Here is a 25,081-nt window from a genome sequence, read left to right as displayed (position 1 = left end):
GAGACTTTTGTGCAGCAGCAAGCAGCTCCCCTCAGTACCTGAACTGGATCCATTCGCCGTAGCTTAGTATTAAAGCTGCACTCTATTGTTATGCCCTGACTGCTTCCGAATATTAGTAGTTCAGACTAAAGACAGAGGATTTGAAGCGTCACACTACATGCCTTGGGAAGTTGAAAAAGCATATGGTGGGAGCACGGAACACAAAGCTCAGAAATCGTATTCATCTTTCGATGAAGAATCTGCCCAGAGTCAAATACTGCCTTGCCTTCCGAGGCCGTGCTCAGCTCTGGGTTTCTTTGCGTGGCGAGGACGGTGCCAGGTGGAGGCCGATAGCAGCGAAATGATCAATACAGTTTAAAATAACTCAGACCATGACACAAATGCTGTCATGTGAGTGTTTTCAAACTGGTTGAGGGCCAGCCCCTTCTTTCAGCCCCACAGAGGACATCACGGAGCCCAGAGAAGAACAGTAACCCAGAGGACACAGACTATTGTTAGGAAGAATTAAGTGTGGAACAAGCCTGGCTGCATTATGAGTCAGATCAGCAGGATAATCATCCAATCTCAGGGGGGATTGAGCAGGTAACGGAGGGCTAGTTATCACAGCCAGAGTAGTGCTGTGTCTACAAGAAGGCAATCAGCCCCGACTGAAGCGTGACACCTTGAGGAGTTAGGGCAGGCTAGAGATAACAGTGTAGACGATGCAGGCTGTCACACCTCCTCTGTGTAAGTACGGGAGATGATGTTGGAGGAATTCAAATTTACCAGTGAGGAATATTGTCAACACTGACTAGAAATTGCTCCTTTCAGCACGGTTTATATTAAGCTAGACTATATCCACGACCTTCCACTTGCTGGGATTGCTCCGTTTTCGCAGGAAATACGGCCATCTGTCCTTCTTTTTGGCCGTCTGTCCGTTACCTTCCGCATTCTTTGTGTTGGAATTTTAAACTCCAGTGGATTTCTGAGGACTATGGTTAACTGCTCCTCAGATCTCTGCAGGTAAATCCAGACAGCTAGCTAGACTATCTGTCCAATCAGAGTTTTCTGTTACACGACTAAACAACTTTTGAACGTACACATGTTCCACCAAAACAAGTTCCTTTCTGGATTGGTTCAAAGAAATGCCATAAACTAGTACCTGTTTCTTTCCCATCACGGAATGCTCTGTTGACTAGCCAGACCCCAAAATGATCTCAGGAAGGAACTTGTTTAACCCTTGTGTTGTCTTCCCGTCACAGTTAACACTATTTTGTTTTTTTATAAATTTTTTAAAACATTCTTACATTTTTGTCCCTTTTTTCAACACTTTTGACGATTTTTTCCCCAATGTTTGTCACTTTTTTTGACGTTTAACACTTCGTAACACTAACTTATAAACTTTAGTATTACAGTTATTTTGGGAATTTATGGTCAATAAACCTCATTTATAGGAAATTATACCTAATGTTTGAGTTAGAAAAGCAGAAAATAAGAATTATTTACACTACAATTAAATGAATGTATGTAGATGGATAATCATCAGACTTGACTTTTACTCAATACTACTTAAAAACCACTTCAATGTTTTTTCAGATGCTTTAAAATTGATTACAACACCCCAAAATTGATGACAGTAGAGATTTGTACTTGCCAAAGAGCGTTGTGTGGAATCAATAATGTTATTTTGGGTAGTTAAAAAGAACATTGATATAGGAAAACGGCACTATGTGACCTTAGGACAACACAAGGGTGGTGGAATATTTGTGAATGAAGTTAACTGTTCTATTTAAATTTGCTTTACATTGGCAAACATAATTTGCTCTTACAAGTGTGTTGCTGTGTGTATTTTGTCCATAACAAATCCCCGCAAATCGGTCCCAAAATGTCCCAGTTAGACAGTAAATGCCATAAACATATTCTTTGTAAATCTTTACAATCAATCCTCGAAAGAACCAAACAAGCCTGCCTTGTTGCATGGTCGGGGATGCCGGTTGTTCATGCAACTATCCTGAAAATGAACTGTCATTGGTCCAGACTAGTGCCTGTCAGAATTAGCTGACGGGACAGTAAGAGTGTCCTTACCACGTCTACTGTGCTGAACACATGGCAGTAGTGGTGGCTGGTCTGCAAGTCCTTGGTGATGTAGGCAAATGTGCACAAGTCCTCTGGGTCCTGGGCTGCGCACGAAATATTACGGATCTCATGCTCTGCGATGATGTTCTGCACAGAGGAGAATGGCAGCATAAGGCTCAGATCATATTGACTATAAATAACACAATGCACAATGTCAACCTATGTCACACAGAACTTCAACGTTATAAGTGATAATGCATTATGAAAAAAATTGTGACGTAAAGTAGTAGTAAAGAGGTGACATTAAGGCATAAATCGTGTTTAAATCTCCATTGCAGGGAAGTGTAGCCATGCACAGTTGTAGTGAGCCGAGCTTCCAAGCCAACCTTTTAAAGTCTTATTTTTTTTTTTATAAATGTCAAATAAATGTCAGTATGAGCCGACTTGCCCTCTGTCAAACATGAACAAATCTGACATAAACTTGCAGGCATGACATTTATAATCACAGAAAAGAAGCAGTGTGATGTTCTGATGTGTGACTGGAACACCGTCAACATATTACGAAACAAAACCTTCAGTTATTTGCACCGGGATCAAGACCTGTAGGGTCCAAATGTGAACTTTCACACCGAGCAGGGCAGGCTGTGCATGCAGTAGCTAACCTTATTGGCTGCATCGATGAACTTCACACCCTTGTAGGTGATCGAGAGGACGATGGTAGGGACTTTTCTCATTTGCTCCGTCGACCGCTGGAGGAAATAAATACACAGACGGAAAGGACATGAAGATGAATTCACTCTTACTATATGTCTTGTATTTATGTCCAGTGTATGGCTCATGAGATTGGAAAGGAAACGTACCCGCATTTTTGCACAGGCATCCTGCGTGGACTCGGTCCCTCTTAGATCCTTAATAAGCATTGAACCGAGATACTACAAGGGAATAGGATGAAGATAAATTGTTGGTTTAAATGTTCAATAAAAACAACATCATGTAGGAAGGAGAAAGGTGTATTCAGGCCTCCGCAATTCTGTCCAGAGGCCACTGGCGGTATTGCAACCAGAAAACCCTCGGCAATCCAGAAAAGGATTTTAAACATCGACCACCATTTTAAAAGAGACTTGTGTTAAAATGCTGCCAGGACCCTTCCAAATGCAAACAAGGCGGGTTATGACTCTTTCTTTTTCAAATTTATAATCCATGGGCGGCCAAAATAGGTTTCCTCAGGAAGGTGGCTGGCGTCTCCATTAGAGACAGGGTGAGAAGCTCAGTCATCCGTGAGGAGCTTGATGGGAAGTAGCTCCTTCCCATCGAATGGAGCCAGTTGAGGTGGTTCGGGCATTTGGTAAGGATGCCTCCTGAGTGCCTCCTTAGGGAGGTGTTCCAGGCACGTCCAGCTGGGAGGAGGCCTCGGGGAAGACCCAGGACTAGGTGGAGGGATTACATCTCTAACCTGGCCTGGGAACACTTCGGGACCCCCAGTCGGAGCTGCTTAATGTGGCTCGGGAAAGGGACGTTTGGGTTCCCCTGCTGGAGATGCTGCCCCCACAACCCAGTACAGTAGTAAAGATGGACAGATGCATACTCCATGGACGTTTTCTGTCTAAAAAATATCCCTCAAGCTAAGAAAACCGATTTTAAAACCGGTGACGTCCTTACAATGTGAAGTCTACGGGCTGAGCGGGAATTCATGGGTGGGGCCAGCGGTATAGTGGGTATAGTCAGTGGTCACATATCATGCAAGTAAACAGAAGCTTAGAAACTTTTTTGGCAGATGCGCCACCGAGCAACTCTCATAGGAATAAACGGTGCTCCACCGTTAACATTGCATCTCGGTCTATAATACATCCATGGGTGTAATACGTACACTGGCTTCGTAGGCGCAGGATTCAAAGATAAGTTTCTCAGGCTGATGATGCCAGTTCTGGACCGGCGCGTAGGGTGCTGCCAGACTTGGAGGCCGCAGGGTCAGACGGGGCTCTCGATGGCGTTCTTCATACCGTTCCTGGAATAACAAAGTATTATTACTGTAGAAGACTGACAGAGGCCCACTATATTCACTACATCACATTAAAAAAAAAACACACTGAAGGACATGATGTACTGCTGATATGAGCGATCCAGATAAACATAATCGTACGTGTGGTCTGTGTCGTTCACTGCGATATCTTTGGGTAACGTCATAGTCAGTATCTTGGACTTTTTTCCTCCCTGGCTCTACTATTGGCAGCAGAGGATCCATTGAGCGTCCTGAGTACGACTCCATCTGACTAAGGGGGGACGAGGTCTGGGATCCAGGCAGGTCTTGGCACTGGAGAGACGGCCATGGTTAGTTGTCATAAAAGACATCTTTCACACAAAAAAAAACATGCCTTCCAAAAGTAGAGAGTTCCTCACCCTGATCTGAGACAGACGAGGAGGCTTAACTGGAGGTTCCTCATAGGGCCTCTCTGCTAAGGAAGCAATGATGCGTTTCCTGTGCCCAAGTAGGGAGATCTTTAGCACCTGGAAGACAAAGAACATTATCCGGTGAACATGTGGAGCAGCACTTGAGGAAACTGGAAGGTGCTGGAAAGTTGGAGGCATACCAAGAAACTTCAGACTGCTAATTAACTGGAACACCCTTAGACCTTAAATGAGAACCTAAATGTCTTGTTTTAAAATAACTCTCACTAAAGCATTTTTGCCACTTTCTTTTCGGTTTCCTTTACATAACTGCTTCATGTTGATGGATTACACACACTTAACTGTCACTACCATACATATTACTGTTTAGTGTTTTTCTCCTGATCTTTGGAAACTTATTCCCCAATATTCAACACCAATGTTCTGTGTATTTTCTTTCAGAGTTTGAGTTCCCTGCCTCCCCAAACTGAAGCTAAAGAGTAACCTGTCTTTAGACTTTATCCTGGATTTTCTGTAACGCTCTGCTCAAACTAATTTCACCCTCCGATACTCCTCATACCGCGGGTACATCGCTTTGACTCACATTGACAATCTCCAGTTCCCAAAGGTTTTTGACACAGTCCAGAGTGCGGTAGCCGCTGGTCAGGAAGTTGTGCAAGTACTCGTGCAGGCCCAGGTTTTCCAGCCAAGAGGAGAGGGAGCTGCTTCCGTCACAGCCCAGCCCTTTCACCTGAAGGAGAAGAGTTCATCATTCACTGATGCTTGGAGGACTTCAGTACAACATCTGGGCATATATGCTGCCTTTGTAACCAATTTCCCTGCCTGTCTTTTAATAAGCCTGTCTTATAACAATAACGCCATAATGTATATTTTCACATGACTCAAAAGAGGTAGCAGGCTATAGATTAGATCTAAACTACTGCAGTGGTGAAAGAAGGAGTCAGATATTTTACTTAAAGTACCAATACAACAAGATGAAAAAACTCCACGACAAGAAATAGTCCTGCATTCAAAATCAGGACAGGTATTATCAGCTACATAAATTTACTTTACGTATCAAAGGTAAAATGACTCATTCTGCAGAAACTGATGTGTTCTTGCGTATTAAATTATAAAATTTGTGATATTTATGCATCAATGTGTAAGTAGCATTTTAGTGCTGTGGCTGTTCAAGGTGGAGATAGTTTCTAATTATACAGAAAGATCTACTTTATGTACAGTTTGGTAGTTTATTCCTGTTGTTTTCAATCTAGGGGTCGGGCCCATCCAAAGGGTGACAAGATATATCTTGGGGCGTGAGATGACAAAGTTCTGCAGCACACATTTGTATTCATTTTTGGGACTTTTAACATTTCAATCCCTCTCTTTTTTCCCCCAATTATTTATTTATTTTTTTTTCCCTTTATTATAGTGGATAGACGGGAATGGGGGAGAGAGACGGGGGATGACACACAGCAAAGGGCAGCAAGTCGGATTCAAACCCGGGCCGCTGCAGCCAACATGGGGCGAACGCTCTTACTGGGTGAGCTAGAGGACGCCCCATTATCATCGCTCTCTTTAGTGAAGTATTGGATATTCTCAATTGTTTGGGCCTCAAAGTAAAAAAAACAACAAAGAAAAAAAACAGTAAACTGAAACCTTCTGAAAACTTTAGAGGGGAAATAACCTTTCGGGGAAGACACTGAATACTGAGATAAGCATTGAAGTAATAATCAATGATTTATCACCTTGGGTAACGAACGGGCTGCATGCAGGATCTTCTTTCTGTGGCTTGGGTCTGTGATCCCAATCTCTCTCAAGTCCTGGTCCTCCATTACATTGGTCCCCTGTAGAAGAAAATACAAACAAAAGAAATTGATATGAGCCTTAATTTCTAACGGCAATCACTAGCAGTGAGTAAGTCAATACTGTGCGGTACATACAAGAGAACGGAATGAATTTTAGACAAAATATATTACAACTTCATGTAAAAAGTTTAAAACACTGTTTGGTTCCAAGTTTACATCTAGTTGAGACGAATCCTCCACGAGAAGAGCCCCGGGTAAGTATTGATCACAAATAATGATACCATTGCAGAAAAAAGGTCAATTACTCCTGATTGAGATTTTCAATCTCCACCCTGGGACCCAACATACTGACTGTCCAGTACTAAGGGGGCCACGTCAATAACCCCTTAAATGAGATGTTAGTGCATGGGGGAGGGGACTCATAGGGTGTGTGTGTGTGCGCGTGTGTGTGTGATGGTCAAACCCATCTTTGGTTACTGTATTACCTTTGGGACTCTGTGGCAGGTAAGGGATAACGGAGAAAGCAGCGATAAATCAATGTCTGAACTGCAGAGTGGTCAGCAATATGAGATGGAGGGATAGAATGCTAGAGCATTGATTGGCGACTGTAACTGTAACTGATGGATGCAGGAAATAAATCAAAACACCCTGATGTTCAACAGGAAAGCCTATTTCTACACTGCACATCATTAGCACTGTCCTGCTGGCTGATCCAATTACCTGACAGTAAAAATAAATGAGTTAGTACAAAGCACTACCACTCAGATAACCAGTAGGAAGTCAGTAAGAGTCCATCTTGTTGACTAGGGTACTTTTAAAGATGGGTTCAGCAACTTCTGATGTGTTAAAGTACCATGGTGCTCCATGAAAGCTGCTGCCTCAGGGGCCAACTGTGACGGCTCAGGGCACATGTGGCTGACTCTTCAATATGAACCTCAAGGTAATCTCATTCTCACTTTCTCACACACACACACACACACACACACACACGGAGCAAGTCTGAGAACTGCAGAGTAATCTGTATAATGCTCTTTGTAGAATCACAATGTTAATTGCATTTTGCAGAGTATCCGCTGATATACATTCATAGTGTATATTCATGTAGTATTTTTTGAGAGTTTGCATCAGCCTGTTGGAATTTGGAGAAAGAAAGACAAAAAGAAAAAGAAAAACAGTTGGACAGAATATTACAGAGACAGACAAACAAACAGAGACGGAAAGAAAGCAATCAACAAAAATCGACACACAGAAAGAGACAGACAAAGAAAAAGAAAAAAATTAAGAAGGAAAAGATAAAAACAAAATGAGTGCATGAGTGTTCACAGAAAGTCATGTGGGTCATATATGGTGAAACCTAGTTAAGGCTCATATTGAGCACAAGACATCGTGACGCATCTTTTGTTATTTTAATTCCTTGTGCTAAACTGACAACTTAAAGCCCATTTTCACACGCCGCTTGCTACCTCTCCAACTGGGGATTGAAACTATTTGGGGAGCTGGATGGATAATGGCGCTTTCACACTGCGTGGATCATTGCATTACTGTCCCACTGGAGATTATCTGATAAATGGCTCTGTGGGGGAAACACAGCTCTAACACACTGAATCTACAGTTTTTGCTCCCATTCCCTGGTGTATATTCTGTACTTCTTACTGCTAAATAGATGTGTTTTAATGCATCTATGTTGTCTCCTATCTGAGCGCCTGCTTCATATCTTGTTGCCTACAAAGCTCTTTGTTAAACTTTATAGAAATGTAAGATGCCGTTTATGGTATCCATCACTGAGGTAAGCAGAGGAGAGAACATATTTTAATAATGGATATTTTTCACTGCAGATATTGTGGCTTTTCAGAATGTTTGCAGTGAAAAAGCCAATAACGTTTTCTGAACAAAATCCTCTGCAATGAAAAAGGCCTATTGGGCCATATGGGTTTGGTAAAGAATAATATTAGTGCTGAAATTATTAGTCCATTCATTAATCACAATCTAGTTGATTCACAAACAATCAATCACTATTTTAATAATTGATTTGCCGTTTAAAGGTCCCGTGACATGGTGCTCTTTGGATGCTTTTATCCTTAGTGGTCCCCTAATACCATAAAGTGTCTTTCCCAAAATTCAGACTTTTTGCAGAATTACAGGAATTACAGGAGGTGAGGGGGGGCTGTGGGGGTGTGGCCTTGACCAACTGCCACTTTGCTCGTATGAAAGCCATGATGTATCTCTCTCATGGGTGTGGCAAAGTCTCTGGGCGGGCAAAGCAAAGAAAAGGGGAGGTAACCTTACCCCTTATGACCTCATAAAGAGCAAGATTTCAGATTGGCCCATCTGAACTTTCATGGCAGAGCGGGATGCCCAAGGCTCGGTTTACACCTATTGGCATTTCTAGCCACTGGGGGACCAAAGGCAGGCTGGTGGAACGCATATTAATGTTAAAAAAACATTACAACAAAAAGTGAAATTGTCATGCCATTGGACCTTCAACGCTGACAGCCAGCATTTTCTCTGTTTTCTGTCTTTGTATATTACATATCTTTGGGTTTTGTTCAGGGAAATTGTGGAATTAACCTGAACTTGAACCTGTGGTAATAAGCTGAACTAAAACTTGAAAGATACTTGAAAGGGATCATCTTTGAAAGGTAGCAGAGACTCCCATCTCCTGCAACATAAATAATACATTTGCCTGTGCTTTATCTTCATAAGCCATTCATCCCCCACACAAAGAATTTGAAAGCACACACAGTGTGACTTGAGAGATGTGGCAGTGGCAAGTCTTTGGGAAAGATTCTGACTAATGTGTCTCCAATTTTTCCTTACCACAGGCTCAGCAGGTCTAAAAGTGAGAATACATTAGCTGACATCAACACAACTTGGGTGAAAAGATTAAATCTAGAGTAATGTAAGCTAGGAGGTTTTGAATGTGTGCTTGTAAGGCCCATCCATCTCTGGTTTTTCCTTTCCTCTCATTAACATGCTGCTCTCTCCTCTCTTTCCTGAGAACAGCCACGGCAATCCCTGTGGTTTAAAAAGCACTCTGAATTCAGGCCAGGGACTGGAGGGCACGCATCACTCATTCTGACTCTCTGAAGGACGGCTAACCAACAGCACTAAAAGTCATAGTTTGTCGTCCTTAACAGGCTGTCATAAGACCACACAGGCACATTCGAACAATCAAGTTGTGACAGATGTGCAGGGACATTAAAAAATATTTAAAAATTAACCTTGTATTCCATCCAATTCATGCCCAAATGTTTTTCAAACACGCAAAAGGGCAACGATTCATCACCACCATTACCCTAGCAGCAAAATCAATTAATCCATTTCCAATCCTTGACTATCTAATGCATGAAGCCATTACTGCATTTGGCATAGACTCTTTCCAACATAACCGCTTTGCATCTATTTAATGGCAGAAAATAACAATAAGGAGAGAAAAAAAGGAGGGAGACACGGTTGAATTGAGATTACACAGATGGAGTTACCTCGAATACAAACTAACTCGGAGCTCGGTTTGCTGACCGTGTCACAGCTGACGACAAGGTCGCCAGCTGCGCTTAGAAGAAAAGGGAAAAAAGGAGCTGATTTGTTTCAACAAGCGTTACGTGTTAGTAACGGCGAGAGTTGGGGAACAGCGTAGCCGCGCAGAGCTCATTTCATCCCTACATTTCCTCCACGAGTCGATAAAAAGTATCTAATTGGGTTCAGAAGAGGCTCGTCTCTGCTTTGTTGCTTGAACACAATACAATCACTGCTGTTATTGATCCACTTCTGGAGCGAGCCTGCAGCACAGACAGACATCACAGCAGTCTGACTGGCCGAGTAAACACTGTTTAATTAGTGATCTCCCCGCACAGTGGACATGCTGTTTTTCAACCATGGCTTTTCAATGACGTTAATACTCCCGGGAGGATTAAGAGCAGCTGACAGATCATTTAAGAAAGGCGGTCGAAGTGCGTGGCTCAGCTGATGCTCAATTTTTCCATTTGACTATAACAAGTGCATGAGTGTTTATGCCAGAAGAATCTGACCTCTTGACTGGATGCTGACATCCTTATGGACTCATTTACTGCAACTGGACTCAAAATTACATTATTCAACTCCGGCAAAGTGCAATAAATCTGGTTGTACACGTAACTTATAATAACCTCCATTTTGCACAAAGCACATCCAATCTGCACACTGTATGCATGCACATAATAAAAGGGCATACTTTTTTTATTCACTTTTTATGCACTCTTTCTATATTCAGTCTATCTATCTATCTATCTATCTATCTAGATGAAATATGAACGCAAAATAGGATGAGATAAAAAGCAACTTTAATAAAAACTTGTAAAAATATAAATGATGATGAAACATTTAATAATAATGCTTTAAATGATTTGACAAATTATTGGTTGATTTTACAAAATTAATTAAATGTACTGTATGCATTTGCATTTCTGTATGCATATCCTAATTCCTGTATTCCATTTATTCAATACTGAACAGTTTGGGGCCACATAAATCAAGTCTGGTACAACCAATACAATTAGGGCAAAAGAAATCTGTCTGGTAACCGTGCCAACAAAAGAAACCGTGTTCTAGCCACCCTAATGCGCCTTTAACACAATTAGAAAAGTTCAGCAATGGCAAGGTGACTCAGAGGCTGATTCTCATTTCCTAATGAGAACAATTTGTAAATCCTAAAAAAAGATCAAGAGAAGGGCACGCTGTTGAAAGGCTTCAGCGGGTTTTTTCCAAATCCTCTAGTGATTTCAGGAAGCCAGGTGGTCTGTAAGCCGTGTTTTAAAGACAGTTAAATTGCCAGTTCTCTGCTAGGGAAAAAAAAAAAAAAAAGTACTTGTGCTGAAGACGGTGCGAGTGTGGAGGACTAAAAGACAGTGGGGGGATTAAACTTCAGAGGCTTCAGCACTGACTTAAACATGGGTGTTGATGACACCGGGTGAGAAGGAGAGAGGCAGAGAAATGGGGGGAGGCTCTACTCTCAGGTTATTTAAAGTAGATTATCCACGCAAGTATAAGTGTACACCGAATTAAGTCAGACCCATGTGACCAATGTCAGCTATAGGATGAATCTGATGCATGAAACATTCACATCTTTTCTGGTATTCATCTTGTGAAGTTTCTACATTTGTAATGATATCCATACCAGTAAGACATTGTTGCTTAGTAAGACAAAATCTGCCATCTGGAGACAAAGAGGTCCTAATTTACAATATTTACAAGTCTAACTAACACAGTGTAATTAACAAAAAACAACAATTAACACTGACCTTCATTTGGAAAGACAATAACATGAACCACAGTTAATTTATTTCCAAACGAGGAAAGGCTTAAGACCCTGTGACACTTTCAACTCTGATATACAGAGAGAGGACAAAGCAATGGAAGTGCAGATGAACTATATTTAACTTCATCACAACTGAAATCATATTAGGCTGCAGGAAGTTTAGCGCCGTCCCAATGGGACCAAATCAAGGCGTAACAAACGGAGTGCTGAGGTTACAAATGTGGCGTTGGTTGACATTGTGCCTTCTAAGTCAAAATGACATTGCCAGCTACAGAAGTAACCCAATAAAGTGACCGTTAATTTGCAGTTAAAACACTCCTAAATACAAATGTCTGCAAAGCGACACAAGATGTGTCAAGAGTCTGGCTTCAAGAGCACTGGCCACACAGAACATGAAGGAAGATAACTTTATGGTCCACATGCACAGGGCAGTGTTGCAGTACTCGATGCCGGTCTGGGTCCCAAGACTAGTTTTCCAAGGTCTCGTCTCGGAATCAACCACATTTTTTCTTGGTGTTCAAGGAAGAGGACTCTGGATTTTATTTCAAGACCGGTCAAGACCACGACTTCAGGGGTTTCACTAAACTGCCTGTGTATCGTCTGATTTATGTGTCAACATCATTACTGTGATTGAATGTAAAACTTTCGGCTTCAAAAACAACCAATAACATCAAACCTGTCTAGTTTTCTACTCTTTCCAGGAGAAGAAGCTCTGGCTGTCTGGGGGATGTCAGCCAAATCATCAGCACTAACATTGTATGTATTATATTTCAGTTATGGTGTCTTTTAAGAGTTTATTTGCAAAGCAACGTCTAAAAGAAAACACACAGCAGTGTGTACATTCTGCAATGTAACGGCAGCACGGTGGCTCAGTGGTTAACACTTCTGGCTCACAGCAAGTGGGCACAGCAGAGTTCGATCCCTGGTCCGAGCAGGGCCCGTCTGTGTGGACTTTGCATGTTCTCCATGTGTTTGCGTGGCTTTCCTCCCACCATAAAGACATGCATGCTAGGAACTTAGGACTACAGTTGAAAATTAGCCGACAGGCACATTTACAGAAATGTTGATTAATGTGCATAGTCCTAATCAAATAAATCAATCTTAACGCTAACCAACACAGCTGGGGCCACCTAAAATGTTCTTAACCACTCAAAGTCTCAGTCTCAGTAGACTCTGGTCTTGGCAATGATGGTCTTGGTTTAGGTGGTCTTGACTACAAAGCTGGCACAAGGACTTGAATTGAGCAAGCCCCTTCCTATTTACACACGCATCCCTTCCCATTTTGTATGCAAGTCTTTAGAAGGTTCACAGTTCAGAGACAAAAACTTGTCCAACTTCTTCTTAGGTTTACAGTTGAATACTGGGATTTCTGTGTCTTGTGCAGGATTTCTACCTTTAGGTCTGTAACAGAAATAGAGCCACATTGGCTCAGGTACCATCTTATCTTTTTTTTAAAATAATTTGTATAAGTTTCTTTTGTGTTGTATGATGATTTAAAAGCATTAATTTCTTATCAAATGACTCAACAAAACCCTACAATATTATATAAAATAATAGGATTGAATGCTAAATTTTTAAAGATGATTTTTTGGGCATTTTAGGCCTTTCATTACTCAAAAAAAGAATTCCAATAAAAAATTGATTCATTTGAACAAATAATTGTACATGTGAATGTTAAGACTTGTTATCGGCTTGCACATTTTCTGACCAAATCATTAATCGGTGAAATCAAACCACCCGTGTGGTGTTTGGATGGGATGAAACCGAGCAAACACATGCATGATGTATGATAGACCTGATGGATGGGGAAAGAGTTTTCATCATGACACATAAGATGGCTGTCTCATTTCCAACATGCCCGCTGGCTCGGCCTACCAGCTGGGCCCCTCATTCTCTCCTCCATCGGTCCTCATCACCGACACAAGCAACAGAGCCAACTCATAGTGGCGTCGCACACCGTGGGCTGTCCAAACTTGTCAGCTTGGCAGAAGCGTCCCCTTGCTCACTGAGCCGCTCCTCCATTCAGGCCGGGCATCAGCTTCTCAGGCAGCCGGCCCACTGACTGGAAGTGAGAGGCCACGACAACGGGCCTCCTGAGATGGAGACAGACTGTCTGAGAGCCGGAGAGCATAAACCCGACTCAACACGCAACTGGCCGTAATCATGTCTAAGTACCCGTGAATTAAATATCTGACAGCACAGACCAAACTGCACATTGTTCTGGTTAATGGACGTGTAAATCTAGCAAACATCGATGATTGCGCTGCCTGAGAGCCGAGAGTTAGGAAAGGTGCAGTAACTGAATCAAGTAGAGAATATTGTACATTTTTAACCCTCATGTTGGCCTCGGGTCAAATTGACCCATTTTCCTATATCAATGTGCTTTCATTAATTTTGGGGTGTCTTATTCAATTTTGTAGCATTAGAAAAGCAAATTGAAGTGCTTTTGAAATAGTATTGCGTAAAAGTTGACATACTTTCCTTTAATTTTAGTCTAAATAATTCCTAATTTCTGCTTTTCTAACTCAAACATAAGTATGATTTCCTATTTATCAGGTTTATTGACCATAAATTTCATAAATAACTGTAAAACTAAACATAAGTTAGTGTTATGTAGCATTAAAAGTAAATAAAAAGAAGAAATGTGACAAACATTGAAATTCACCCAGGATAAACAGTCCCTATAATAAAATATTGTAGCTGCTGAAAAACAAGTCGGACTCATGACAGAGCGGGAGGGGTCGTTACAGGATTTCAGCTAATTGAACTTCAGACGAAGCTAATGGGATCATCTCACAGCTAATGGAGGGGGGCTTCAACTGGATTAATGCACAAAGACACACACTGGAGTTAAGGAGGAGGAACAGTAAAAAACAACAGAAAAAAAGATCATAAAAAGTGAGGAGCGACACAAAGAAAGTAAGTGGTTACAACTGTCAAGAGAATTAAAGTGTGAATAATATGCTCATTTTCAGGTTCAAAATTAAATTTAGAGGTTGCACCAGAATAGGTTCATGTCATTTGATTTTAAAAAACACCATATTTTTGTTGAATGCTGCAGCTCCTCTTTTCACCCTGTGTGTTGAGCTCTCTGTTTTAGCTACAGAGGGAGGCACCTCGCTCTGGTCCATCTTTGTTGGGAGTCGTACATGCGTAGAAGCTAGGTCAGCACTACTAGCCAGTCAGAACACGAGTATGAGGGCGTGCCACGCCAGCAGCGGGGCGAGCATTATAACCTGTGTTACAAAGTGACGAGCGTTCATCATGGAAGTAAAGGCTGGACTACAACAGAGCTGGGTTTTCTGATGGAGATGGTAAGTCACAATAACGGAAAGGGAAAAACCCCAAAAGCATAATAAGAGCACTTTAAGGTCAATTTGGACAAAATATAAGAGAAGTGAGCAACTCACCATGTAGTGCAGGTCGTCGAAGCCATTGAGGAGGAGTTTGCTCTCGTACTGCGGTAGCCCCACGTGCTCCAGCCAGTCTCCCACGGGTTGGTCCAGCAGCCGGCCGGCAGCACCTGCTGACAGGGGAAAGCGCTTCAGGAGGGAGAAACCTTTCAGCCGGTAGCAGCGGCACTCTGAGGATGAGACGTGGCATTGCCACATCATTCTCGGCCAGCAGAGCCGAGCGCACCAGCAACAGGAAGGCGGTGGAGACAGTTTTCTCTGTGGACAGGGCGTCAGCTCCCGCAGGGCAGCGGGGGCCGAACCACAGTCACCCAAGATGACTTAAAGTACCCCTGATCTCAGGGGGCGAAGGGGATGTTGCACGGGATGTGAGCTGGTGGACTACCAGCTAACAGAAACAGAATTCCTTGCTGTGACAGTCAGCCAGGAAACATGCCAAAAACACATTAAAGAGTCACTGCCTCACTTCACCGTTGCAAATGTAACAAAACTGTTCATTTCCAACTTTAGAAACAAAGTCAAAATGTCCCATGTCACGGGGTATTTTCTGTCCAAACCTAAAAGCTTGCAGCTGTCTTCATTCAACTCCAGGTTTTTATCATTGAGACAAATGCAGAGGCGCGGTGCTGATGTGTTTCAGCCCCATCAGGAAGTTAATTGGAAACTTGTAGTCAAGAAGCAGGAGACAGTTAATTAACCAAACAGGCTCTCCTCTGGTTCACAGACCCAACATGGTCGGCGTATAATCCACCACACACCGTCCAGGCAGGAATCTACCTGAGAACACAACAGTGTTCACGTGGAAAGCGGCATGTCGAACAGAAAGACGAACCGCGACTGTTACGAGCTGAGATTGATTGAGAAAAAAAACTACAGTGGCAGCCGTCAGCAGCCTGAGCCGAGAGGAGCCTGACCTGTACAAGGACAGATGTCTCTTAGCCTCTACATCTTACTGCTACGGATATGACTCACTTCCGAAGCACAAGACATATTTCCTACAGTGAGACTTCAGTTTATACAAACTTAAATTACCTTTCCCGCCATTAGGAAATAGTTACACATATGCTAAATCATTTGCACTTCCTACACAAAGAAAGCTGACAATTTCAATAATGATTCCAGAAGAATTAAATAACTGGGTAAAATGCATATTTTAAAGCTTCTTTTCCCCCTTGTCAGTGTTCTCATCCTCTATTCAAGCTGGCGCAAAACAAATCCTGTTTCAGAGGAGCTTCCAATGTCATAAATCTCATTTTGGTCTCTCCAGAAGATTGGAAATGTGTCAAGGGGAAAAAAGAAAAGAAAATCCAGTCAGGGATCCAATCAGCAACTTCAAAGAGCACTTAAGTAATAGCTGGCCCCCAGAATGAACTCCTCTGCAGAGGAAGACTATCTCTTCTCAGTCCGGCCCAGTCTGTGAGATGAGGCCAAGTCCACTTCTACATTAACAAAAAAACTAAAAAACGCTCTGTGGTCAGCTCTGGGCTGAGGAGCGGACAACCTAGTCTTACACATGCCGAGGTGGCGTCCTTCTTTTGTCCTGGCTTTTCACAATTCTGCTGCCTGCAATTCCTCTCTCGTCCCTTACTCTCTCTCTCTCTCCTCTCTCTCATTGCATACACTCCCCCCCCTCCCTCCCTTCCTTCCTCGCTCTCTCTCTCTCTCTCTCAAACACTGCAGGTGGCTGCTTCATGTCAGTGCGAGCTACCGCTTCAGCTACCCCCCCACGCCTCATTACTTGCAGTAGCTCTTGTATATCAGTTGGCTTCTTTTCTCACACTCGTAAGGTGTCCTTTGCCCATGTCCGTTGTCTCTTTCACTCGGATCTAGAAGTAAATCAGAGCCGAAAAGTACAAGAGACTGCAGGCACAGAGCCAATCAGCTAGAGACATCACCGCTCTCCAGTCAACACTGAGAGTAGGCATACACAAGGCTGAATCAGCGCGGGGGGGGTGCCTCAAACAGAGAGCTTCTTCTCCAGCCAGTCCCTCGATGGCCTCCTGACAGCAGCTTTATTGAGATGGAGCGCCTCTAAGATTGAGCCTCACATACTGTATGTAGTTGAGCGGATTCAGACTTCAGCTGCACAATGTATCGTTTGTTTTTAAAAATATTGTCATCACGATATACACTGCCGCAAAAACCATGTAGTAAAAGACACTCAGAAATGAGTTAGTTGAAAGAAGAAGAAAAAAATAGAAAAACCGCACTTTTAAATGTAATTGCCATTGTTTTCTTATTTTTGGTGGTGCCGTTTATATCAATGTTCAATTTGTTCAGTAATAAAATGTTGGAAATGATTTCCTACAACAAGCAGTTTGTCGTATTTTAGCAGAATAATGAAAGCAGGAGAAATGCAGAACTGAGTACACAGTTTATTAATATAGATTAATTTCGTTAATGCGATATTTAACAACTTTATTGCATATTTTCCTCATACTGTGCAGCCCGAACACAGACATGTTCAGACCAGGAAGAGAGCGAGTGATGTGGCGCCAACTACCTCACTGCAGTGGTCTCAGCTTTCCTCATGTCTACAAAGCTAAATAATCTCATCCCCCGACATGCGTACTGGTTAATATTTTAACAGCTGACTTTAGTGCAGGGCACACAAACAGGAGGGCTAAAATAAGAAGACCGACAACTTTGTGCAAATCCGCGGCATTGCTTCAATATATTAAGATGTGGCTGAGGCAACGCGGGAACTGGAGGTGAATGATGAATAATGTGAAAGCTGAAGGGAAGGAGTCAATTGTTCGGGTTTGTGGCTACAGTCCCCAAGCACCATCCATCAACCCTGGCGACAGGCTTTTGAAAAGAAAAACAGGAGAGGAGGTGCAGAATCCTTAACACAAAGACATCACTTTACAGAGTGAAAAGCTGCATCTAATAAAGTGTCGCTCTGGCACTTGTGGTCTTTTTTTTTTTTTTTTTTTTTAAAGATCAGTGTTTAAAAGCAAGCTGGTTTGTGTGACACACGAGAGCGACCACTGCCTTTAAACAAGAACTAAATGAATCCAGTGGGTCTCCTTTCTATCCTCTGTACTTTTGTTCACTGTAGGCCGCTATTCAAAAAGCACTTTCTTACCTTTCTGTGCCACTGCTAATGTCCATTCCTCTCCCCATCTCTTCAATTAAAAGCAGACCCAACTGTCTAGCCGCCTTGTACTTTTGCACCCAATTCTCTGTTGCTAACTGAATCGCAGTTTGTTTTCGGATGCCTCCGTCATTGACCATGTGTCCCAGGCACCTGATTTCCCCTGGGGGCACTGATACAGATCAAATAACTAGGAGGGTGATCACAAAGAAAATCGAAGCAGGTATGGTGTATAGTACAAGATGAATAAACCATTGTCAAAGAAGTTCCTGTGAAGGTTAACCTGTGTGCATCACATACTTACGTTTTGGAAAAAAAGCAAGCAAAGATATACATTCTAAATCTGCCCACTGAAATCTGTGCTTACCGCCAAATGTAAGGTTGTATAGGGTTCAACATTCAAACCTGGAGGGCCCACTGTAGGGCCCCTGACACACCGACCAGATGGCCGACCCTCGGCAGAAAAGGCAGATGGACTGATCAATCTCCCCGAGTTGGTCAAAAAAAATGCCTCGGAACACACCAAAGCGACAAGATGTAATAAGTCTCCATATAAGCAGGTGGCACTATCTGTATTGTCGCCCCAAAATTAAAACCGGCAGCTGATTGGACAAACGTGTCATGTGTTTCTGGTTTCTCCGGAATTTCAAGGCGGCTTGTTCAGAATACGATCTCACATTTTACTATATTTCACTCACCAAAACGTGTTTCTGAAAGCATTTTAAGCGAGAAATAGGCCCTGCAGTTGTTGAATCTGTCTTCATTTCAGATCAACAAAGGTCAGTTTAAAAGATTTTCGTCAGGTTTTGAGAGACTCTGACTCCACCAATCAGATTGGTCAATTTAGTCCGACTTCCAGCAGTGCCCGCCTTCGGACCACTCCGGACGGGCGACGGCACAGAACACACCAAACAGACTCGAGTCACCCGCCTCGCCGGACTGTCCGTAGACCGATTATTGGGTTGGTGTGTTACGGCCTTAGGAGATTAATAAAAGGTGACGTTTATTACAGAGGTGAGTGAAAACTGTTTAAATAAATCAGCACTAAAAGTTAAAGAAAAACCACCCGAGTTCACTCTTTTACACTGAAGCTCTGATCTGTGAGGTTTTAAACACACACACACTCAACCTCTAGGTGTTGAACTCTGATTAACATTTAACAGCATAAAAAGTCAACGATGATCATACTCTACCTGGTGTAGCATATTGCTGATCTCTGGAAAAATCGATGCCGGCACCAATCAGTGTCATGATCTTCTCGATCTGAGGACAGGAACAAAAGAGGCAGATAAGAAAATGGAAGAAGCTTTGTTAAGTTTAGCCTCCACCTGTCACCAGCAAAAATACAGAGAAATGCCCCCATGCTTCAAACATTAAACCACCAAACGTTACGGTCACGCTGCGAAAGGAAAGGACGGCGTTGAGGGTACCGTTAGCGAGGGAGAAGTCAGTCACAGTGGTTTTATGGAGGAATAAATAAGGAGTTTAAAGGGCATCTTCAGCAGCTGCTCCATAGCTGATTGCCTTTATATCTCAGCGCTAAAGTCGTGTCTAGAGGCTGTCTGCAGCCAAAACAACACTGATCTACAAACTGACAATCTGATGTCATCAATGTGGTCACAAAGCAAATAGTTGTATGGCAAGCAAGTCAAGAGAAATTGTGAGCGGGTCTAGGAAAATGATTTATGAAACAATATCGGGTGATTCTTGCTTTTCGTCTATTTGTCAAGCTCTCAGAGAAAACACTGTGTCAGAATGTTTGCGCCATTAACACTTGGAACAATCAGCTGTTGTTTCAAGGAAACTGTATCAAAAGCACAGGAGGAGTTAAATACACAGAGAGCCCGAGAAGAAAGAGCAATAACTAAAAATGGAAAGGATGCCCGGTTTCCCATATTTACAGAATGCATGTGAACATTGCTGGGGTGTTTTCACTGATGTTCCCGTGACAAACACAAGCAGCACGTTTCCTTAAAATGCATTCAGAAGGGCACTGAAGCGGCGGAGGGCCATTGCGCTGCTATATAACACCTGCCACGGCACAGAAACATGGCTCCCCTTTCAACCAATCCCCTGCGTGGACAATTGGAGCATAGAAAATGAAAAGGTAGAAACTGACAGTGCTCCCGTCAAACCTGTCAAGTGCTGTCTATCAAACTCTTAACATAATTGAGCTAGTACCTATCTTTTTTCTGTTATCTGTTCATCTGAGGCAATTGCCCAGGCTGCTGCTCTAAAAGCCCGGCGACAGGTTATATGACCCCATTAGTTTAATTATATAATGGCAATTAAGTGCCATCAGGAGACGCAAGACAAAAACATTTTTAGGTTCTCATCATCAATCAGTATATGGATGTTTAGTAGTGAAATGGTTTCTAATTGGAAGGGAAATGTCAGAGACAGAAATCTAACTTTGAAGAATGATGCATCTGCAATGTGCTGCTGTCAGACAGGGTAGTTAATAGTAAATTAGAGCTTCTAGACATGCTTAGAAGAGGAAATGAATAATTACTTAGATTATATCATTCCAAAAGGGTTCACGAAACCTGAAAAAGGATCCCATCTACCTCTACAAAGAATGCCCCAGAAGAGGACAGAGCCAAACCCCCAAAAGGACCAGGAGATATTTATACGAAGGGTGGGCATCTTACGCTGTCATAGGATTTAGATCTTCGCTGTTTTGTGGTAGGAAACGTTGTCCGTTTCTGCTAAGAGAAAACTCAGGGTTTTGTTTTGCCTCTCTTCCGGGCGTTTTCCTACACTGTGCCAACTATTCTCTAAATCTCGCAAAGAGATTTTAATGATCCCCTTTTATACAAAGATCCGGTCCGCAGTTGGTACAAAAACATTAAACTGAGCACACTTTCAAATGGAAAACTGTACAACAATGCGTCTGTAAAGATTAAGTCATTGAAGAATCAGTAGAAGAATCCATCAGCCCTTGTGGAACCTGAAGATCACATATATCAATCTTTTGCACTACCTTCTCGGTTATTTAACATTAATTCTTAGAACTTTAGAGCAAAAACACCTTTTTTCTAAGGAAAGGAGGGAGAGACAAAGGGCAGTGAGTGGATCATATAATCCTACTTCTCCATACTGTTCATAAGAACACAGCATATTGACCAGATGGTAGATTAGTTACACAAGCTTGACAAATACCCTTCATTTATCAGCACAGCATGCTCCCTCCATCAGTCATTAAACAGGAATGTTGATGGTGAACTGGCAGCACCTCTCCATCCTGAGCAAAGACCCAGATGAGTCAGCTCATATAGGGGGCCACTGTTTGGAAGAGTGTCTCTCTAGATGCGTCAGCGCTTTTATCGTGCTTAACCAAATAAAATATTCTCCACACCAAACCTTTGAGGAGTATTAGCATGTTTATATAGCAGCTGCAGATAAGCACATGTAAAATAAGAACATGAGATCTTCTTTTATGATGTAATTCCCTGGGTTTTTTCATAGTCAGACTTTGATACCGTCACCATTGTGAAATCAGGTAGATATAGGATACACAGCGGGACGACAGTTGTTGTTTGTTACGTTAGCAGTTACGGAGCAACATCAGTCATTTGGAGTGGAGTTGGTGTCCACCTGATGAATGTAAAGCCAATATTCATCCTCCTTTTAGCTCTGTTTTCGGTCTTTAACTCCTGAGGGAAATACCTGGCTCTTTAGCCGCTAAATGCTCGACTGTGTTAATCAGCTAGCCGTTAACAGGGTCTGTCTGCCAGTTGGGACTGGGTGGCGATGGCGCAGTGGATGTGGCACATGCCTCTGGTGTGGGAGACCTGGGTTCAATTCCCACTGCGATACATCAACCAATGTGTCCCTGAGCAAGACACTTAACCCCGAGTTGCTCCAGAGGAGTGTGGCCTGACAGGAACGCGGAACAAAATAATAAAATAGATTTCCCTAACATTATTTATGAGTTCTCAGTAAAATAATATAATAATTTGTTTTATTGTCACAACAGAGGAACATCAAAATATAAAGTTCTGATAACTAAAATGTATAAAAATACAAACTTAAGATATGAAACTCAATCTCCTTTGAACAAAAACACAATAATAAAAAAATAAAAAATAAAAAATCGGTGTTGCAAACAGGGACGTTATACAGCGCCGCCTGGTGGACAAATGTAGCACCGCCAACACTCATAACATGGTTGACTGTCCATTTTCATTTTATTTTTTAAATATTAATTTATCAGAATAATTTATACATCGGTCAGACTCTAAATGTAATGTAATGGTGCTAGGCAGATGCAGCACGTTATGTTGCTCCCATAATAACCTAAATTATTAGGCCTCAGCAGTACAAAGCAAATTAGAAAGCTGCTGACCAACACTGGTATTAATCAGGGGTCTAATATGTATAGAAACACACACACACACACACACACACACACACACACACAGAGTTAATGAGGAAGGAGGTGCGGTGCTCTTGTCTCATAAAGAGAGGCAGAGGTCTGTACTGAAGGGAGGATAAAGCTCCCGTCAGTGGCAACTTCTCAGCAACGAGCAGCGGGGAGGGGGGGGGGAGGCGCTGTAATCTAGCTGTGACATGCAATTCAACTGCCAAGTTTATTTCTTTAACTCGCTGGGGTGAAGAAATGCCTTTGTACTTTTTACAAACTGAAGCAGAGGTTGTAACATCCTGTCCCCCTCTTTGTAGCATCTGCAACAACCTCCGTTTTTTTTTCTTCTGAATGCCTCTAGCTGCAGTGTTTAAAAAATAAGGATTGACTGGTTGTATTTTAAACACACTCCCACCTCAGGTAAGGTCAGCATAACAATTTCTTTAGTTTTTATTTAAAAACACAATTCAAGCATTGATGCAAGAACAAAAACACACACCGCTGCATCCGGTCCTGGTGTATCTGCTTCACTTGCCCCCAATAATGGAACAGGGAATACTAGCTGCACCACTGAGACGTAGAAGCAGCTGCCGTGAAAGGCAGGTGTGATACAGTGTTGGAGCTGGGTAAATATATCCTTATAAGAGGAGCACAGCCCAGTGATTTCCTCAAGGTAAAACCCATCCACAACAAGAAAAACACCCCTGGATTTCATGGTCGGGGACTAAGGAGCCCAATGCCATGAGAATTAATAGAGGGGAGGGGAAGGAATACGCTTTTGTGCTGCAGGATCAAATCAATACAGAAACCTGAAATGGAGAGGCGTCCATTGTGAAAGGGACTCGCTGTGAGATACAACGAGGAGGGTCAAAAGTCAGCGGCGAGGTGGAGGTTGACAGCTGAAGAGCTAGCAGTGTTAGGAGACGGTCAGGAGAGTGCAGACACGCGAAGCCATTTATCAAGCCTCTCACAGCAGGACTGCTGCTCTAGTGTGACTGAGCAGAATAGTTTGGGTTGCTGTGATATGAAAACAAAGTGCTGCTCTCTCATTATCAGCCTTGAGACTCTCAAACAATGTGCAACTAAAGCTCAGCTCAGGACGCCTGGCAGAGCTTGTCCAGGGTGAAACAAAAGGCTGCTGCAGAGAGTGTGCCCAGACCACCGGTCTCAAATTGTCAAGCTGGCACCAAGACAAGGGTTGGATAAAAACTATGGACTAGTGAATGGCATCAAGTCACACAAGCACAGCCCCGTCTAAAGCTGGTGCCAATACCTCAATGCCATATTGGGACAAAGCGCTGTCAGCAGTCCCATCAACATTTTTCAAAGATAGCCCAATGTCATGCTCGTGTATTATGTCACCACGACACAACATCAACAACTTTGCAAACACATCCCAAAAGGATGTAGAAACATCTTTGTATATACTGTATATCTTTCAATAAAGCGAATCCTTTTGTAAAAGAACAGAAAGGGCACCCGTTCTCTCCAACGACTCGACTACAATATGATACATATTGTGATACAATATTGTGATACTTGGCGTAGTACAACACCATGTACAATACAGTGTGATACAATATGTATCACACTGTATAGTACATGGTGTTGTACTACGCCAAGTATTGGCTGCATGTCTCAGCCCCTGTGGCTCTCCTGTGTTCCCCCTCCTGGTGGGGATTAGAGAATAGATTTGCAACCCTGCTGGTTGCAACAGGCCGTGACACACACACACACACACACACACACACACACACACACACACACACACACACACACACACACACACACACACACACACACACACACACACACACACACACACACACACACACACACTTTGGTGTGATCTCAGCAGGTCAAATACACAAGACTTTCTTCTGCCAAATCCACAATGAGTTCTTGAACATGGCAATACAGGATGGCAAAAACAAGAACGAAGCCATGCTACATGAATTGCCCTCGTAGATTTGAAAATGCCACAGAGGATTAACTTTTTAAAGAACACACTTAAAAGTACAAGGCCAGCGTGCGGGAGAGACTTGGGCTTTTCTCAGTGTACTGTGCTGTATTTAACAGTCAGTGCATACCAATCGAATAGGCTTCACAAGAAATATAATATCCAATGAAATGCAAAAAAGCATCAATTGTTTTCCATTCAATTCATTCATGATAGGTAGACAAGATTAATGAGCCTCCAGTGGAGCTGCTGCCTGTAAGGGAATCAGTACTCACAAAAGCTGGTTTCATAGTAGCTACTGGATCTGTGCCGTGCAGATCGAAAATGAAGTTTAGAGAGGGACGAGGCTGTGGATGGCGGCCCTCTCCTTCTGTCTCCGTCTACAGATCTCTGTCTCCCTTTCTCTCCTCCCATCTGTGGAGCTCAGTTTGCTGGCCCACATAATGTGCCCCCTGGATTGTCATCTTCAGTTTGATCCCGAGGACCAAGACCAGCCCGCATTAGCATGCGGCTTACACACCAGCACACACACACGAGCACACACACACACACACACACACACACACACACACACACACACAAAAGGCAAAACCCACACTCAGGGCTCCTTAAATAGAGAGATGCATAGGCCAAGACCTCATGCAAGTCAAATCCCCTTGTCTTGAAACCAGAGCCAGTATACGGGGGGGGGGGGGGGGGGGGGG

General features: G+C 42.8%; 1 protein-coding gene across 13 annotated transcripts in view; it reads right to left on the bottom strand.

Moving 5' to 3' along the window:
* LOC117947987 (ankyrin repeat and SAM domain-containing protein 1A-like) overlaps nt 1–25,081 on the bottom strand; it is a 72,688-nt gene that overhangs the window by 3,664 nt on the left and 43,943 nt on the right. For 3 of the 13 annotated variants that reach the window (XM_034877389.1, XM_034877397.1, XM_034877394.1), the window contains 11 exons: nt 20,703–20,759; nt 19,245–19,314; nt 14,952–15,067; nt 6,189–6,287; nt 5,045–5,191; nt 4,453–4,560; nt 4,196–4,366; nt 3,923–4,060; nt 2,916–2,987; nt 2,718–2,804; nt 2,065–2,202 (listed from right to left, as the gene is read on the bottom strand). In XM_034877389.1, the coding sequence (XP_034733280.1) occupies nt 2,065–2,202; nt 2,718–2,804; nt 2,916–2,987; nt 3,923–4,060; nt 4,196–4,366; nt 4,453–4,560; nt 5,045–5,191; nt 6,189–6,287; nt 14,952–15,067; nt 19,245–19,314; nt 20,703–20,759 (1,203 nt within the window). Of the gene's footprint in view, nt 1–2,064; nt 2,203–2,717; nt 2,805–2,915; nt 2,988–3,922; nt 4,061–4,195; nt 4,367–4,452; nt 4,561–5,044; nt 5,192–6,188; nt 6,288–14,951; nt 15,068–19,244; nt 19,315–20,702; nt 20,760–24,652; nt 24,888–25,081 lie in introns of those variants that run through there. The other 10 variants (XM_034877400.1, XM_034877391.1, XM_034877395.1 and 7 more) reach the window with 7 other exon arrangements.

This window comes from Etheostoma cragini, chromosome 7 (assembly GCF_013103735.1).
Source record: "Etheostoma cragini isolate CJK2018 chromosome 7, CSU_Ecrag_1.0, whole genome shotgun sequence".
NCBI classification, from domain to species: domain Eukaryota; kingdom Metazoa; phylum Chordata; class Actinopteri; order Perciformes; family Percidae; genus Etheostoma; species Etheostoma cragini.
This window is presented reverse-complemented; position numbering and strand designations above follow the sequence as displayed.